Source organism: Crocuta crocuta, unplaced genomic scaffold (assembly GCF_008692635.1).
Source record: "Crocuta crocuta isolate KB4526 unplaced genomic scaffold, BGI_CrCroc_1.0 scaffold229, whole genome shotgun sequence".
NCBI lineage: Eukaryota > Metazoa > Chordata > Mammalia > Carnivora > Hyaenidae > Crocuta > Crocuta crocuta.
In genome coordinates this window covers 6,898,643-6,914,941 of record NW_027536464.1, presented here as the reverse complement: position 1 = coordinate 6,914,941, position 16,299 = coordinate 6,898,643, and the positions used below count along the sequence as shown (strand labels likewise).

Here is a 16,299-nt window from a genome sequence, read left to right as displayed (position 1 = left end):
CCCGGCAAGGGGGGGGGGACGCAAGCCTGGGGCCAAGTGAGCGCTTGGTGCTCCCGGATCCTTGAGAAAGCCTCGGAGCTCAGGTTTCTGCAAAGTTTCCCGAGCCCCGGGCTTCCCAGGACGCGGCTGCGGGGCCTCAGCTGCGCAGCGGTCGTGGCGCCGCTCGCAGGTCGCCAGTGACCTGATTTCTGGAGCGCCGGGCGTCAGACACCTTTCTGCCCGCTGGGCCGCGCGCTCCGGGTGTGCGATCGCTGGCCTAAGGGCGCCCATGCTCTTCAGACAACCCCGCAGACCCGGGGAACCCGCCGGCAAGTTGAACGTGCTAGTTTTCGGGTTTTCCCCCTAGAACTATACACTGGGTTAGTTTGGATGGAATGTGCGGTACCGACTGGACCCGTCTGGGTGCTATTTTCTGCGCATCTCTTCGGACGTGCTGGGAAGAGTGTTATCTGTGTAGGGGAGGTGGGTGCGGATCATTCAGCTTCTGATGATCTCAGAAAAAGGCGAATTGAATGTGCGTGTGTCAGTGTGTGTGTCTGCGTGTGTATGCGCGCGCGCACAAATGCGTGTGTGTGGGTGCGCGGGTGCCCGCGTGGACGCGGACGACCGTGTGTGCCTCTGCGCGAGTGCCCTGATTGTGTGCGCCTGTGTTCGGTGCTGCTCGTGTTCAGGTCAGCGTGCGTTGAGCCTCGCACCCGCCTCGTCGACTCGTTCACCCCCTGCTGCCTCCCCCATCCGTCTATCCATCCATCCGTCTGTTCATCCGTCCATCTCTCCAGAATCCGTCCACGCGTCCCTGCGCAATTTATTATTTTCCCTGTTCCGAAGGAGGGAGCCAAAAACCAACTTAGCCTTGGCTGGGCAGCCGGTACCCAGGAGCTCGCCAGACGGAGGCTCCCAGAGATTCGCACACCTGCCGGCAGACACTGGAGCAAAAGGGGCGCCCTCCCGCCCGGCGCGAGCTCGGTCTCCTCGCTTCTTCCTCCTGGCTCCTGGTGCCATCCTGGTGGCTGAGGCCCCTCGATCCCCACGGCCATTCCTTTTAGTGGAAGCACGGATCTCGCTTTCTCTTGACTACTTCGCACACTTGTTAAGAACGTCCCTCAAGACCTCTCTGGCACCAGACGTAACAGGGATTTTTTTTTTCTTCTCTTTTTTCTTTACCTCTTTCTTGCCTTTTATTTTGGAGGCAAAACTTGGGAGCGCTAGACAAAAATGGTGCTGATGGAGCTGTAGGCTGATGCAGAAGGAGGGGGGGAGGTGTCTACACCCACCCCCCCCGCCGCTCCTCCCCCTTAAAAATTAATTCATTTTGTTGCTTTTTATTCCCATCACGTTTCCTTTTCTCCCTTTTACCCTCCCTTTCTACTCCCTCCCTTTTTTTGTAAATTGGGTCTTATTGTTCCTTTTGTGTCCCTAATCCACCTTACATAAATCCAAATGGATGTAGCGGGCTTTTCTCTAGGGACCCAGAAGAGGGAATGAGGAGGGGGGCGCAACTCCGGGAGGGAGCGACCCAGGGAGGGCTCTACGTTTTAAAATAATTAAGAGACCCTAGGAATTCAGGCTCCTCGGGGAAACCGGGAGAAAGCGCTGATTCGAACCCCTTGGACTTGGGGATGAAACGAGGGAAGGTGGGCAGAATTCAGGGGCCTGGCGGTGGAATGGAGAATCAGGGTGCCCAGGAGCAAGGATGAGGGCTCCCTATTCCCACCCCTCCCCCAGCCTAAAGAGCCAGCCTCACTGATCAAATTAATAACCCAGTGGTTCCTTTGAGATGGGCCTTTCGACCCCCAGGCCTGCAGATCTCGGTGGGAAAGGGAATGTGGAGAGGTTAGGAATCCATTGTGTCCTTTTCAACGTCCTCCGTGCCTAGGACAGTTCCAGCCTGGGTGGGGTGTAGCAGCTCGGTGGCTTACCTCCCTCCTTCTCCCCCCCCTCCATCCTTTCCTGGGGCTCTGACATGCACTCTTAGGTGCCGCAGAAACCCACTAAATCTATTAAGCAGCACTCTTTCACCTAAAATTCAAACCACTGATGTGCTTCTCGGCTGAGAAGTCTTTGGTTGTCCTCCAAAAGACCTGGGGAAGAGAATATTCTAGTGTGTTTGCGTTTTAATTCTACAGGTCTGCTATTTCCCCTCTCTGAAACTTTGATATATATTAAAAAAAGGAGCTGGACATCACTTCCAGGGTCTCTTTATTTGGTGGGGGAGGGGAAAAAGAAATGGTAGAGAGCCTTTTCATGACCCTTTGAGTACTCTCTGTTAGAATTCACTTGTGGCTCTGTCACCATGATAATGAGTTATGTGGTCATCTGAAACTTGCAAAAACAAATAACTCTAGTAGATTACAGACAGAGATGAATGCAGATTTGGCTCTGGAGTGTAACTGCCCTACATAGATATATTTATTCTGTGAATTGTACTTGAGATTCTCTATTCATCCTTTTTAGAAAATGAATCAACCCAGTCCTGGGATGGAATTTTAAATGCTAAGCAAGTTAAATAAATAAGAACGTGCAGATTTAAAGAGGGGAGAAGATCAAGTAAGTAATGATTATTTACATAAGTGAGACCCAGTTTAGGTTTTGATCAGACCGGGATATGTGCACCTCAGTACATATGGAAACGCTCAGGCAAATGGTTTTTGTAGTAGTGGGTTTTTTTTTTTTTTTTTGCAATTGGAAATTAATCCATTTTTTCTTTGTTTTCTTGCAGTTACTTTATTGGATTCCAGGTCTGTTCAGGGAGAACTTGGGTGGATAGCGAGCCCTCTGGAAGGAGGGGTAAGTTCCGAGTTGCTCTCTGATCCAAAGGGTAAAAAGGAGTGATTAGCAACTTTCTGAGAGTCCTAATGGCTTGATTCTTGTTGATTGTGGTGAGGGGGTCAGATTTCTGCCATGGCCTATGAAGTGAATTACGCTTTGTTGGAGAAATCCTATACTCCCTTTGGATAGCTCTGTCATGGAAGAAGTAGAAACCAAAAGGGCAGAAAGGGGTTTCAAAATTAGGAGATTGGTGGAGGCATAGACTTCGATGCCTATTTAAAACTAAAATACCCTCAAGAAATACGATCCAGGGACCAAATTAGAATTTGTGCCTATTAATGGGGTGGTCATGAAATCCTGACAGGGTTCATTTTAGAACAATTGTTCTGTTCCCAGATGAAGAAAATGCATAAATAAAGATACCAGGGAGAAAACATTTCTGATTGCACCAGGTACAGGCTTAGATCTATGTGTAAGCAACAGGGAGGGGTGGGGGGATGGNTTCTTACCTTGCTATCTCCACTGTAAATCAAACTGCAGCTCTCTTGCACACCAAGAGAAAGCCCTATGAACTTGTGCCAGGGGCACAATATATGCAGAAACAAAGAAACAAACAAACAAAAACGCAAGCTTTTGTATTGTTGTTGCTGAATGTGGAAACTTTAAGTATTTGGAATCTTGAATCTCTGGGAAGGGGGAAGCTAGAAGATAAAGTATAAGAGCGTTCATCACTGTTCATTTCTTCTCAAATTTTCCATCACTNTTATAGGTCAGAATGAATCAGCTTTGGAAAGAAATCTGTAGAGCATGTAACTCTGGCTTCTGCCAAATTTAAATAATTCTCAAGTCCTTTAAAAATTAAGTAGATCATTCTACTTTTTTATGCTTGATAAACTATGACAGAGTCAGTTGACTAAAAAGAATGGAGGTGAAAGAGGGGAAGTCTTTAGCAGGGGAAAACCCGAAGGCAGGTGCCTCACACCTGTCCACGAATAAACAATAAAGGATTGAAAAAGTAAAGATTCACAGAAACTGTCGTGGTTTCAAACATAAGGCAAGAAGGTAGGAACGAAAATGGAGAATTTTAGGCTGCCTTTTTCCAAAAGAGGTCGTGTAATCCACATGAAATAAATCAGAGGTCTCCTTGCCTTCCTGTTTTTCCGCCTGAACTTGACTGCACTTGGTTGGATGTCTGCTGAAAAATTCCAGTCGGCCCTCAAAACCATTTTTTTAAAGGGAGGGAGAGTGATTGGCAGGCCTCTGGCAGTGTAGACAGGCTGTATTCACTGCTGATTGCAGGCAATTGCCCTCGTCCTTTGAATGCGAAGAAAGGTACAGCTTTATCTTGTGAGAGTCAGACTCTTGTTAATCCTATACCCTGGAAAGGTCACTGATTCAGGGAGGCTTTCCCATGCTGGACCAGGAGGATAGCTCTGTAGGTTGAATGTATTAGAACCTACTAGCAAAATAGAGGATGGAAGGTATCAGCACTTTAAAATTTTAATGAGCCTTATTTTTCTTACTGGGCGCTCTCAAGTTTGAAGGGAAAATGCATCGAGTACGATTTTGGACCTGCCTTGTTACACTAAACATACATGTGATCTGTTTAAAAGCAAGGAATGACATATTCTCAAGTACAGTCTATGGTCTATCTAGTTTCTGGAAAGCTTTTACTGCAACTTAATATGCTGTAGACATCCCACATCCCACGCCCACCCCCAAACTGCTGAAAGAGCACCTGCTCACTTTTCCTAACACAAAACTTCTTTCGGTCATCTTGAAGTCTCTTAAAAGAATACCATGCGTATATAGCTGATTGCATACAGCCCAGAAGTTTTTATGGGCTGAAGGTAGCCTTCTGAATGCAGAATGTAGTTTTTCTCTCTCCTTAAGTACCAGGGGTGTAACATTTTAGATATCATCGTAAGGGGTTAGAAATGACATTTTACTCATGTATAATACAATTAGTCATTCCAAAATGTACAGTAGCCATTGAGAAATTATGTGCCGAATTATAAAGTCTGATTCATCTGCAGATCATGTAATTTAGGAAGACTTTTTCAGGCGTAGAGTGAAGGGATGAATTGGGTTATCTACCAAGTAAGAATGGATTGGCCTTAAAAAGTTCTTTCTAGCTAAGATAAAAGCACATTTGCCTCTTTTGGTTATTCTAAAATTTCCATCTATAGTAGATTGGCTTACATCTTTCTTGGCTGGAAACTTGGGATCATGGTTTTGTCAATAAATGTTGTCTTTTATTTGTTGTTATTGTAATTTTTTTGAGAGAAAGGGAAAACTCACTTGACAATCCCAAGAAGTCAAATATGAAACATAGTCAGAAACAACTCTCTGTTCTCTTTTTTCTTCTGTAAGGACAACTAAGTAGAACATAAGAATAATTTAAAGTGATGGCTCCTGATGGCAACATTGTAGCAAAACCCTAATTTCTTGGCAGCGTTCATTTAAAGGAGTGTATTGAGTTTCTGATACTGATGGTAAAACCCAAAACTAAGGCGAGATCTGTCATTGTTCTGGTGAACTGATCAATGTGTTTAGACAATTAAGTTCAGGCTGGAAAATTCACATTTGACCCAAACTCTCCTGAATGAACTCTATGGAGATATCCCTGTGTGCTTTCATTTACATTGATAAATGTGTTTCTCCATATTCCCTTTGTTCTGAGATGAGAAGCATGCTGAGTAGGGTTTTTTGAAGGTGGAGATCTATTTTTGGATTTACATGAATTTCCCCCAAATAAGTAAATTACTGGTGATTTATTGCTTAGCGGATAAAAAGAAATTTTAATCACCACGGGGCACTTATCCCTCCCAGTTCCAACTTTCATAATGGTCGCAGATGAAAGGGATACAGAATTTTATGCAGTGTGGTCCTTCACATAGTAACATTTCCATCCATTAATAGTTTTCCAATGCACAGATGGAAAACCCGTTAAAAGATACATTATGGTTCTACGTACTTCATTGGATTGAATGGAGCTTTAAGTGGAGCTATTATGGAATATGAATTTTTTTAAACTATCTTTTTTCTTCTAATTATATTCATGTGTTAGATACTTAAGCTGATTTATACCAGATCTATATAAATGCATGACTGTAGATATTAGTGAAGAATTGGAGGCTGCCTACTAGCCTGATAGGAGCCCCCAAACAATCTTGCTGCTTTTAGGATTATTTTTCAAAGCTGTGGCTAGAGTGAAATTACTACTCCAGTCACAGTGAGTTCAGACTGTCCCACCAGTAGAATCTTTATGTTAGCAAGTAGATTGCAAAGAAACCCTAAAAGCCTTCTTTAATTTTCTTGGGCTTTCAATCACAGATACCACCTACTATTTTATTTTCCATGTCCATAGAATATTTAGAAGCAAGGCATATGTGTGTTCTTGTTTCCTTATGGGTATATGTTTTAACAATAGGAGTATATATAAAAATAAGAATATACATCATTCACTGAATCCGTCGCTCTGGGAAAAGTGTCTCATTGTTATAAATGACAGCGGATTTGAGAAATCCAACCATAAAGTTTACTCTCTGTCTTCCCAGGATTACCAAAACCAGAAGAGTGAGATTTTCTTTACCCCTTTAAAGAATAGTGACAGTGCCAAAAAAAAAAAAACAAAAAAAAAACTCGACTGACTTTTTTTTAGGTATTAGAGAGCAAAGTTCTGACAGGAGCACCACTAATTAACTGATAATTGTCTTCCTTTGGCAAGCTCCTTTCTTCCTGCTCTTAATTTGCAGGTCTCTGCTCCGTTGTTGAAACAATACACATACTAGTTTTTCATTTATGAGTAAATTTGAACTGTTGCCACTTGAAATTGTAGCTGTTGTAATAGGTGAATTTGAGGCTGTTAGACCACCAGAAGGAACCGCTGGTGAACTCAGAAGCAATGAATCTACCAATGCCTCTGGATTTTAGGCAAAAGAACGAAGCAACCAGATACACACACCAAAAAACAAAAAATAAAAGAAGTCCTTCCCCAATAAAATGTTGTCCCATCTCCCATAAGCTATTTCTTTAGTGAGGGTTGGTGGTCAGTAGTTTTCTTCCTCACTGAAACAAAACTCATCACTGTGCTATAAGGGTAAAATAGAATTGACACATCACTGTATGATGATGTTTTGTAATTGATACATTTCCTCTGGATCTTTGCAGTGGGAGGAAGTGAGTATAATGGATGAAAAAAATACACCAATCCGAACCTACCAAGTGTGCAACGTGATGGAAGCCAGCCAGAATAACTGGCTACGAACTGATTGGATCACCCGAGAGGGGGCTCAGAGGGTGTACATTGAGATCAAGTTCACCTTGAGAGACTGCAACAGTCTTCCGGGTGGCATGGGGACTTGCAAGGAGACGTTTAACCTGTACTACTATGAATCGGACAATGACAAAGAGCGTTTTATCCGAGAGAGCCAGTTCGCCAAGATTGACACCATTGCGGCCGACGAGAGCTTCACCCAGGTGGACATTGGTGACCGAATCATGAAGCTGAACACCGAGATCCGGGATGTAGGGCCCCTGAGCAAAAAGGGGTTTTATCTGGCTTTTCAGGATGTGGGAGCCTGCATTGCCCTGGTATCGGTCCGCGTGTTCTATAAGAAGTGTCCGCTCACGGTTCGCAATCTGGCCCAGTTTCCAGACACCATCACGGGGGCTGATACGTCTTCCCTGGTGGAAGTTCGAGGCTCTTGTGTCAACAACTCAGAAGAAAAGGATGTGCCAAAAATGTACTGTGGGGCAGATGGTGAATGGCTGGTACCCATTGGCAACTGCCTATGCAATGCTGGGCATGAAGAGCGGAATGGAGAATGCCAAGGTAAGGAGAGCCATATTGTACTTTTCATTAGGGCTTAGTGCACGTAATTAAATCAGAGATGAGACTAAATGGAGTAAAGCCAGTAATTAGCAGCCCCTGTGGGATGTGGTGGGACAGAGGGATCTAATGAGTAAGTGCTATAGCTCCAGGTGGCAAGGCTAAGACGTTTCTAATACTGACAAAATAAATGATGCTGTGTAATCAGCAGAAGGCCAAACACATTTGCTAACAGGCACTTAGATCTGAACTGGCTTGATGTGCCCTCTGAAATGTAAATGAATAAGTGGAAGAAACAGACTTGATTGATCCTTACTTAAAGAGGGCAGACACGTTTTCAAACCATAGTTTTCCTGTCTGCAGCCCTGGGAAAATGGCAGCCATGGCTAAATCTCTCTCGTCGTGAATGTACGTACAGTAACAACGTAAATGTGAAGTTAGGATTGCATTCTTGCAATTCCCTTCCACTAATTGAAATCGGGCTGTGTGAAGAAAGTCCAGTTTTTCCTGTCTCATGGGCCAGTGTAGACGAGTGGAGTGGAGTGTAGACAGAACGGAGTGACAGAGTTTCAAGTACACTCTGTTCCACCGAGCACCCATTGATAGGGTCTGCAAGTGACATTAATCTTGATGAAAGACCTCTTGATTTCCCTGAGGAGGTGATAAAGAGCTAGGGAGAGTCTTATTCGATCTGTGTGGTCAGAGGCAATAGTAAATTATGATCCATTTCGGTTATTAAGTTTGTGAAGAAATCTAGACTTTTTTATCATGTTAATTACTACTTATCCTGTTACCTAGATGACTTTCTTTCTTGAAGTTTAGTGAATGCAATTCATCCTTCCCTCATTTCCCCTTTCGGGGGAGTTTGTAAAGGAGTTTTCTTTGTAGCGGCTTTGTTTCTGAGCAAGGGATGAGAGAAGTTCATATTTATATTCATATTTACACTTAAATTAAAAAAATGAGTCATGACTAGGTTTTTATTTTTGCTTGATGTTTTATTTTTAGCGGTTATCAATAGTCTGCTGCCGCCAATCTTATTATGGTTACCGCGAAACAGTGTAACTCTGGTCCCTACTATGGAACAGATCCGATTAATCTTTTCTCAGGGGTGACTGTTGAGCTGTAGACTGATTGCCACAAGGTTCATCTGATTTGGTGGTGATTAAAGACCCCAAAATAACTGACTGCCAAACAATTTGTCTGGCATTTCAACCATCTTAATGACAGGGTAGGATTAGCCATGGGACAATCCACTTGACTGACTGGAAATCAACAGTTATAACCTTAAGAAAGTTGCATTTTTGGTAATTTGATGTCATAGGTTATGCATTTTCCCCCTTCATAGTTTATGCTGTTTTAAAGTGCCATTCCTGATTTGCTAGTTATTTCTAGGAGTAGCTAACAAGGAATGTCATAAGTTCATCGTAAATAAAACAAGAAAGGCTGGCTACCTTTTCTGTTGGCCCAGAGTGAAAAGGTAAACTTGTAAATTTGAAAACTTTTAAGTTGGGAGTTAAAGGCGTTTGTTTGTTTGTTTGTTTACAAAGATTAATTTCTTGATCGCTGTGTTAGCTCTTGACTTAGCAGCTAGTAGATAGGCGGCACCAAATTGAAACCCGGAAATATATTCTGGCATGAGTATTAGAACATATGTGAATGCATTGCTGTTGGCATCTAAATTGCAATCATCATAGCCACAACAGTGACACGAACAGGACAATGACATCGCATCACATTTTAGACTAAATTATTCCTCCCTTTTGATTTTTGTAAGACAGGACTTGCACGTCTTCACATGACAAGATTCTTATATCTATTTAAAAGAAAAAAAACCCATTGCCTTCCATTTCCTCCACTGGCATTAGTACATCTCTGTATCTAATGTCATTGATTTTCAATTGTCACGGAGACCAGTAACTCATACATTGCTACCCTGTGAAACTCCTTGACATTTTTACAACCCAAATTAGAAGAAGAAGAGAAAAAGATGGAGGTGGAAGTGAATGTAAAGGCAATTGAACATTTTAGTGGTTTGCTTTATGGAAATAATCTTGGGAATTCAGTTAATCATATGGTTCATGGAAGGGATGGGGCTCCATCTTCTAGGTCCAGTCCATTTCTGAGCAAACTGTTCCTAACACAGGCCAGATATTTAATGGAAGGTTGATTGAGGCCATTTAAAGAAATTTTTTAAAATTTTCTCTTCATTGTTCTCATTCTGGCTACCCGGGTATTTCTTTGCTGCTCATCAAATGATAACCCTTTTAAGAAGACTTTTCAACAAAATCTTGCATATTGTTTATTCGTCTGTTTTTCATACTACTGAGGACAAATTCCTGATGAATTTAGGGAGGAAGGAAAAACTTGAATTTTCTCCAAGATTCTTCAAATCCAAACTTGAGTGAAACTTTTTCAAGATGACTCAAGACCGGTAAAAATCTTAGCAATAATAAAAATAGTCCTCTCCATCCTTGACGTCATTACTGGGAAGCATCCAGGTAGAGCAGAAAGAACACTGAGACAAAGAAATGTGTCTCAGTGTGGTCACTTGATTGTATGACCTTGAGCATGTTTCTTAAGCCCTCTGGGGTTTGATTTCTTCATCTATAAAATGGGTTGATAACAAATGTACTTCCCTTGTAGTCTTGCTATGAGGACCGAGTGCTGTAGGATTAGTAAAAGTCACTTTTTAGGCCATAAAGCATTAAGCCCATGTTAATGCTAGCAATGTTTTGATTACTTGCTCTTCCCACAGCTGTGGACTTTTAAGGGTGTTGAGTTGAAAGAGTAAAAGAGAAGTTCAATCTCCCAGCCACTCGTGGAAGTCAAGGCTAAAGATAGGAAGGAAGCCGGGCCCTTGCCCTCACAAAGAATAATGTCTGTTTTCACACTTCATATTGAAAATGATATTTGGAGGGTGTCATATGCTTTCTCCCCTGTAGGAAAGGGAACTGTCCTTTGAGTAGAGAAAAGTGATTTGAGGGCAGGACAAGAAAGACCAAGCTTGCAAAGAGAGCTTTAGGAGGGATTTAAAGGGGGAACTGGCAAATCTTCAGAACTCTGGCAGCAGGTTCCTCCCCAATTGTCTTTCCAGTGGGCCTACTGTCGCAGGCCGAATAGAGCAGGTGAAAGGTCACCCGCTTCCTCATCCATCTTCCCTGGGGTCCAGGGGGTCAGAGTGAAGATGGATTAAGATCTTACACGTTTGACAAAGGATCCTTGGACAAAACTGGCCAGGGTGGGTGGGGGCCCGGGGTGTGCTGTTGTTTGACTCTAACCCTCGTCATCTGCCAGAGTCCTCAAGGGACGCTGGGGACAGAACGACACTTCCTCTTGGCTTTCTTACCCCCAAGCAGTACATGCTAATGGAGGCGAGGGATGAAGAGCTAGTCAAAAGTGTCAAGAGCAGCAGGGTGATGGCGGTCTTGCCCTCTGAAGCCGCCGCAAGTTCATTCTGCTCTTGAATAACATTTTCTGCAATGACTTGGCTCAGTCTCCTCAGGACAACAAAGAGTAGTAGCCGCTCATCTGTCTTCTCCAGGAGAACGTACCACCGGCTGGAGTCAGCCGTGGTTTGAACTTGCCTAGTGATTGGCTGCAGAGGATCAGTAAGTTCTAGTTTGTCTGGTGACCGGGTCTCCTCAGGCTGTTGGAAGAAGGAAAGGAAAATATGCCTCAGACACCCGCAGAGCCCCACAGGTACCCCCCAGTGAGGAAATGGTCCAGATGTTTTTTTACACCATTGTCTGCATTCCTTCAGAAACATGAAGCAGACAAAGAGAGGAAAAGAGTCTTTATTAACATATTCTTGGCTTAATTAAAAAGCTGAAAAATGAAAGGAAAGTCACAGATTTACTCTTTGTGAAATATTAATGAGCGATATTTTAGAGAGTATATGGACAAATAATACGAATAAAGAGAAGGCATGTTTTTCTGGAGTCACTCNTGGGGCTCGAACCCACGAACCGCGAGATCATGACCTAAGTGAAAGTCGGACGCTTAACCGACTAAGCCACCCAGGCGCCCCCTGGAGTCACTCTTAAAGTCAAATAATCACAACTGTGACGAAGTTAAGCTACATGAGAATCAAGCTCTGCTGAAATACATGGTCCTGCTGCTGATTGCTTGGGATCCTATACATCTAGGACCCATATTATATATTATTACTGTGTGATGCCTTTGTATCAGCAAACAGTACCTTTAAGAGCTCTTATGAGAAAGAACAAGATAGAAATGCTTTGATGGCCATAACAGAAATATTTCAAATTTGTGCTCTGAAAAGAGGGAGAGAGCTATGTTAAAATAAAAACAAGGTGAAGAAGAAGAAGAAACTTCTTTGTTTTCCTCCCATGCTGTAGAAAGACTTTAGGAGAAAGAATACTGGAAAGGAAGCAGTGAAAATGTAGTTCAGAGAGATGTTGCTTCATATCCTTTCCACCTTTGAAAATTTTCTTCCACCCTTGAATCAGGTCTTTAAGAATCAATTGCTTGAATCACATGGCTGCTTTTATCTTCCACTTTGAAGCCTGGCTGTGATCACTGAAAGACGCAATTCTTTATATACAAGAGCAGGATTTAATTACTGTCCTTTTTCTGTTATACTTTTTCTTAAATTTTCCCTTGTTCATGCGACCAGGGTTCTTTTGTAAGTGTGAAATCGTGGAGTGGTCTCTATTTTGGGTTCACCAAAGCATCACAGAGAAAATTATCTCAGTTAGGGACTTTTGAATATGGTATTTAAGATTTGAGGACTTATTTTAGTCTCACTGAGCTTTCTTGTACCTTTCAGAAATGAATTGAGACATCGCTATTCTGTTAAGACTTGAGTCTTTGGGAAAAAAGACTGTGTAAATGGCTTTTCAGTTACTACTGTGCGGAGCAGAGGTGGGAGAAGTTTGACTTTCTTATCATTGAACTTTACTAATCAGGGTTTTGGGTTTGTTTGGGTTTTTTGTTTTGTCATTTAATTGATGAATCTAACATTAGCAAAGAACTGCAATGCCTCAAACTCTTCAACTTTTTATGAGTTGCCACTCTTTCTAATTTGGCAGGTAGCCTCAATATTGTCTACCTATCTTCAAGTATTTACAAAATTAACAGAAATAGAATCATCCTCTTAATTATCATCTTATTTTTATGATGCTTGACTATCATGGATATTATTTCATGTTAGAGGATATGAATTTTTTTCATCCTTCATGAGTGATAATTAATATTCTGAAGTATGAGTATATTCTACATTATATGTAATTTCTCCCTTGTTGATAGATATTTAGGATTTAAGGTTTCCCTGGTAATATTTTTAAACAAACACTTTAATTTGTAAATCAAACATGTACAATTTTGTTTAAAACTTGAGTGGACTACCCTTGCTTTGTTATTTTTCTGGCTCTATCTTGGACAAGTGAATTTGGTAAAACTTTGTTATCATGAGCATATATGCGGAGAAGTACAGGATGGTATAACCAGACAAGTAACACCAGTAATGAATATGGAACATAGTGGGATCTCATTAAATGTTCATTGAATGAGTGAATAAATAAATAAATAGCTAAGGAAAAGGAACTATGGCCTGTTTCATATTAAACGCTTAGTTGGTGAACTAATGTTTCATGGAGTCAACAGGATATATCAAAATCTTTGCCTGTGACTAATGTATTAATGAGGTCCTTGTTTATAGTTCCTACTTGAGTTGAGTCTTCTGTTTTCATCATGTTTATGACTCATCTCTATGCCTGAACATTCACCAATCTCTGCAGCGCGTGGGTTACCATAGTTTTTGGTATAAAATGGCTAAGACCTGGTTTTGGAGTTTGAGACTTGGGTTTCGTTTTCAGCTGTGCTACTTCATCAGCTGTGTGATCATGGACACTTACTTAACCTCGAGTTCACATGTGCAAATTGGTGGCAGCTCTATGTTGCTTTGTCTGATACACACCCATAGGCATGTATGGAGAAAGGGTTTCATGCAGTGTCTGGAATCAGCGGAAGCTGTTAGCGTTGATTTTGTTGTTAGGTAGAAACAGGTTGACGGTATGGGTTATTTGACCAGTGTCCGTCCAGCAACAAAAGCAATTCATTTAGGTTCCAGAGTAGAAGTAAGTTTGTTGTTGTTTCTCTTTGGTGGGGGGAGGGAGCAATGATGTCACATAAGCAAGGGTAGGAGATGATATGAAATGACGCATCTTGCGTGCTTTGATTAGATCTTCTGTCCCCCCATTACCATACCAGTGCAGTGGTTCTCAGAGTGTGTTCTAACTGGATTCCCGAGGCCCCTTCCTTGTGATCTGCGACGTCAAAATTTTCTTAACTAATACTAAACTATCATTTGCCTTTAGCCTCTTTTTTTCCTTTATGAGTGAAGTTTTCTAGAGGCTTTTCTGTCTATGATAGATACTGAATTGAATACGGAAGCAAATATGAGAATCCAGCTGTCCTCCGTTAAAGCAGACATTAAAGACATTTGCAAAACAAACAAACAAACAAGTAAATGTAATGTCACTCATAATTCATTTTGCTTTGGGGAAATATAGTTACTTTTTCATTAACATGCTATTTGCATAAACATGGTTTAAAAACCATTGGGTTTAAAAATTTTTTTTAATGTTTATTTATTCTTTTTTTTCTTTTTAAATGTTTTATTTATTTCTGAGAGAGAGAAAGACCATGTGAGCAGGAGAGGGTCAGAGAGAGGAGACACAGAATCTGAAACAGGCTCCAGGCTCTGAGCTGCCAGCACAGAACCCAGTGCAGGGCTCGAACCCACGAACCATGAGATCATGACCTGAGCCAAAGTCGGACGCTTAACCAATTGAGCCACCCAGGCGCCCCAGTGTTTATTTATTCTTGAGAGAGAGAGAGACAGAGCACGAGTGGAGGAAGGCAGAGAGAGAGGGAGACACAGAATCCCAAACAGGCTCCAGGCTCTGAACTGTCAGCACAGAGCTGGATGTGGGCTCCAACTCACAAACAGTGAGATCATGACCTGAGCTGAAGTCAGAGGTGAACCGACTGAGCCACCCAGGCGCCTCAGTTTTTAGAATGAATTCAGAAATAATTTTAAAGTCCCTCAATTTCAGGGGCACCTGGGTGGCTCAGTTGGTTAAGCATCCGACTTCGGCTCAGGTCATGATCTCACAGATGGTGGGCTCGAGCCCCGCGTTGGGCTCTGTGCTGACAGCTCAGATCCTGGATCCTGTTTCAGATTCCTCTCTCTGACCCTCCCCTGCTCTCTCCCTCTCTCTCTAAGAAATAAATAAAATATTAAAAAAAATTTAAAGTCCTTCAATTTCAATTTCTAATGGTAAATATTGATAGCTTTAAGTCATATAAGCAAGAGGATTTTGGCATCCGCAATATTTATAAAAGTGTAAAGGGGGCATTAGACCATTAGCCTTCAAGCTTCTCTGGCGGGTACGTAGAGCACCCTTCTGTCTTGCTGCAGACACGTGAAAAATTAAAAGGAAGTAAGAAAGTTCTGAAAGCTTCCAGAATCTGGGAGATGAAGGTAGCTTAGAAGAATGGCCTTTTATTCATTCAAGCCTTTAGATGTTTCTATAAACTTAGACAGCAATTTGTAGCTTTTAGCCCTTTAAAGCTGCTTATCTGTGTCCTATAAGGTGGCTCGGCGCTCTTTTAGTTTGATTGTCCTTGTGAGGAGGCACGATTAAAGAAGGCCTCAGCCGGCCCCTGGACCTGGAGAGGCTGGCGGGCATAAAACCTTTCTCATTGTGTGCCTTACAGCTGGTACCTCTGAGCTGTGTTCGGGGAGGAGAGCAGGTGAGGTCACCCCGTTCCATGATCTGACGGGTAATTAATAGTCCCATGACTAAGTGGACATTTTATGAATATTCAGGGTCTGTTTCGGCTCCTTGGGAAACAATCCTGTCGGAACCGCTTACAACTCCCTTTGGAGCCAGCGAAGGTTTTGTGGGTGAATGCGGGTCGTCAGCTGTCTGCCCCGGGTTACTTTTCCAGGCCGCGGAGTGTTCATTTGCATTTTCTGTATGAGCCCTCATGCAAAACAGCACACCCATTTCCCCCCTCGCACAAAGGCGGGGAGGCCTCCCTTTGGAAACTGCAGCCGAAATCTCCTTCTGTTTATGCAGAACCTGATGATTTAGACACCATGCAAATGAATTCGGTTTTGATTTGAATGCTTCCAGAGATGGGAGGGGGCGGGGGCAGAGAGTGGCCTGTTTGCACTGGGCTCTTTCTATGTGCCCCACCCCCACCCCCTGTCCCTACCCCCAGTGTGGCTGCTTCTCACTCCCCGGCCCCTTGCCCCCTTGCAAAACAACCCAGGCTCCTGCTGCTCATTTTATTTTGACCCTTGGAAAGTAACCTAGTGTTGGTGAATCCTTTAGCTTGCCTGCGTAGTGACAGCTTTAGCTGGAATCTCACAGTTCTTTCTGAGTGGGAGGAGATGACACAATTCAGATTATGCTAGGAATGTTTAGAAGTGTCCCAACAAAGGGGTGGAAAAAAATTGTAAAGTAAAAAGATAAAATTCTTTGAAAAGGAATTGTCAGATCTCAGGAAGTTCCAGAAATAGGCGTTAGGTCGCTGGTGGGTTGGAATCCATTCATTCCTTCAACAAATAGATACCGAAGGCATATAACTTGCAGACCACCTTTGGGATTTTCATCTGTTTCTACATAGATGAACGAGTACATCAGGCTTTGTACCAAGAGTCA

At 42.6% G+C, this 16,299-nt stretch overlaps 1 protein-coding gene across 1 annotated transcript in view; it reads left to right on the top strand.

The window, feature by feature from the left end:
- Nucleotides 1-16,299, top strand: part of EPHA4 (EPH receptor A4) — a 152,874-nt gene that overhangs the window by 326 nt on the left and 136,249 nt on the right. Inside the window, exons 2-3 of the mRNA XM_077748712.1 lie at nucleotides 2,720-2,787; nucleotides 6,943-7,606. Of these exons, the coding sequence (XP_077604838.1) occupies nucleotides 2,720-2,787; nucleotides 6,943-7,606 (732 nt within the window). The remainder of the gene's footprint in view (nucleotides 1-2,719; nucleotides 2,788-6,942; nucleotides 7,607-16,299) is intronic.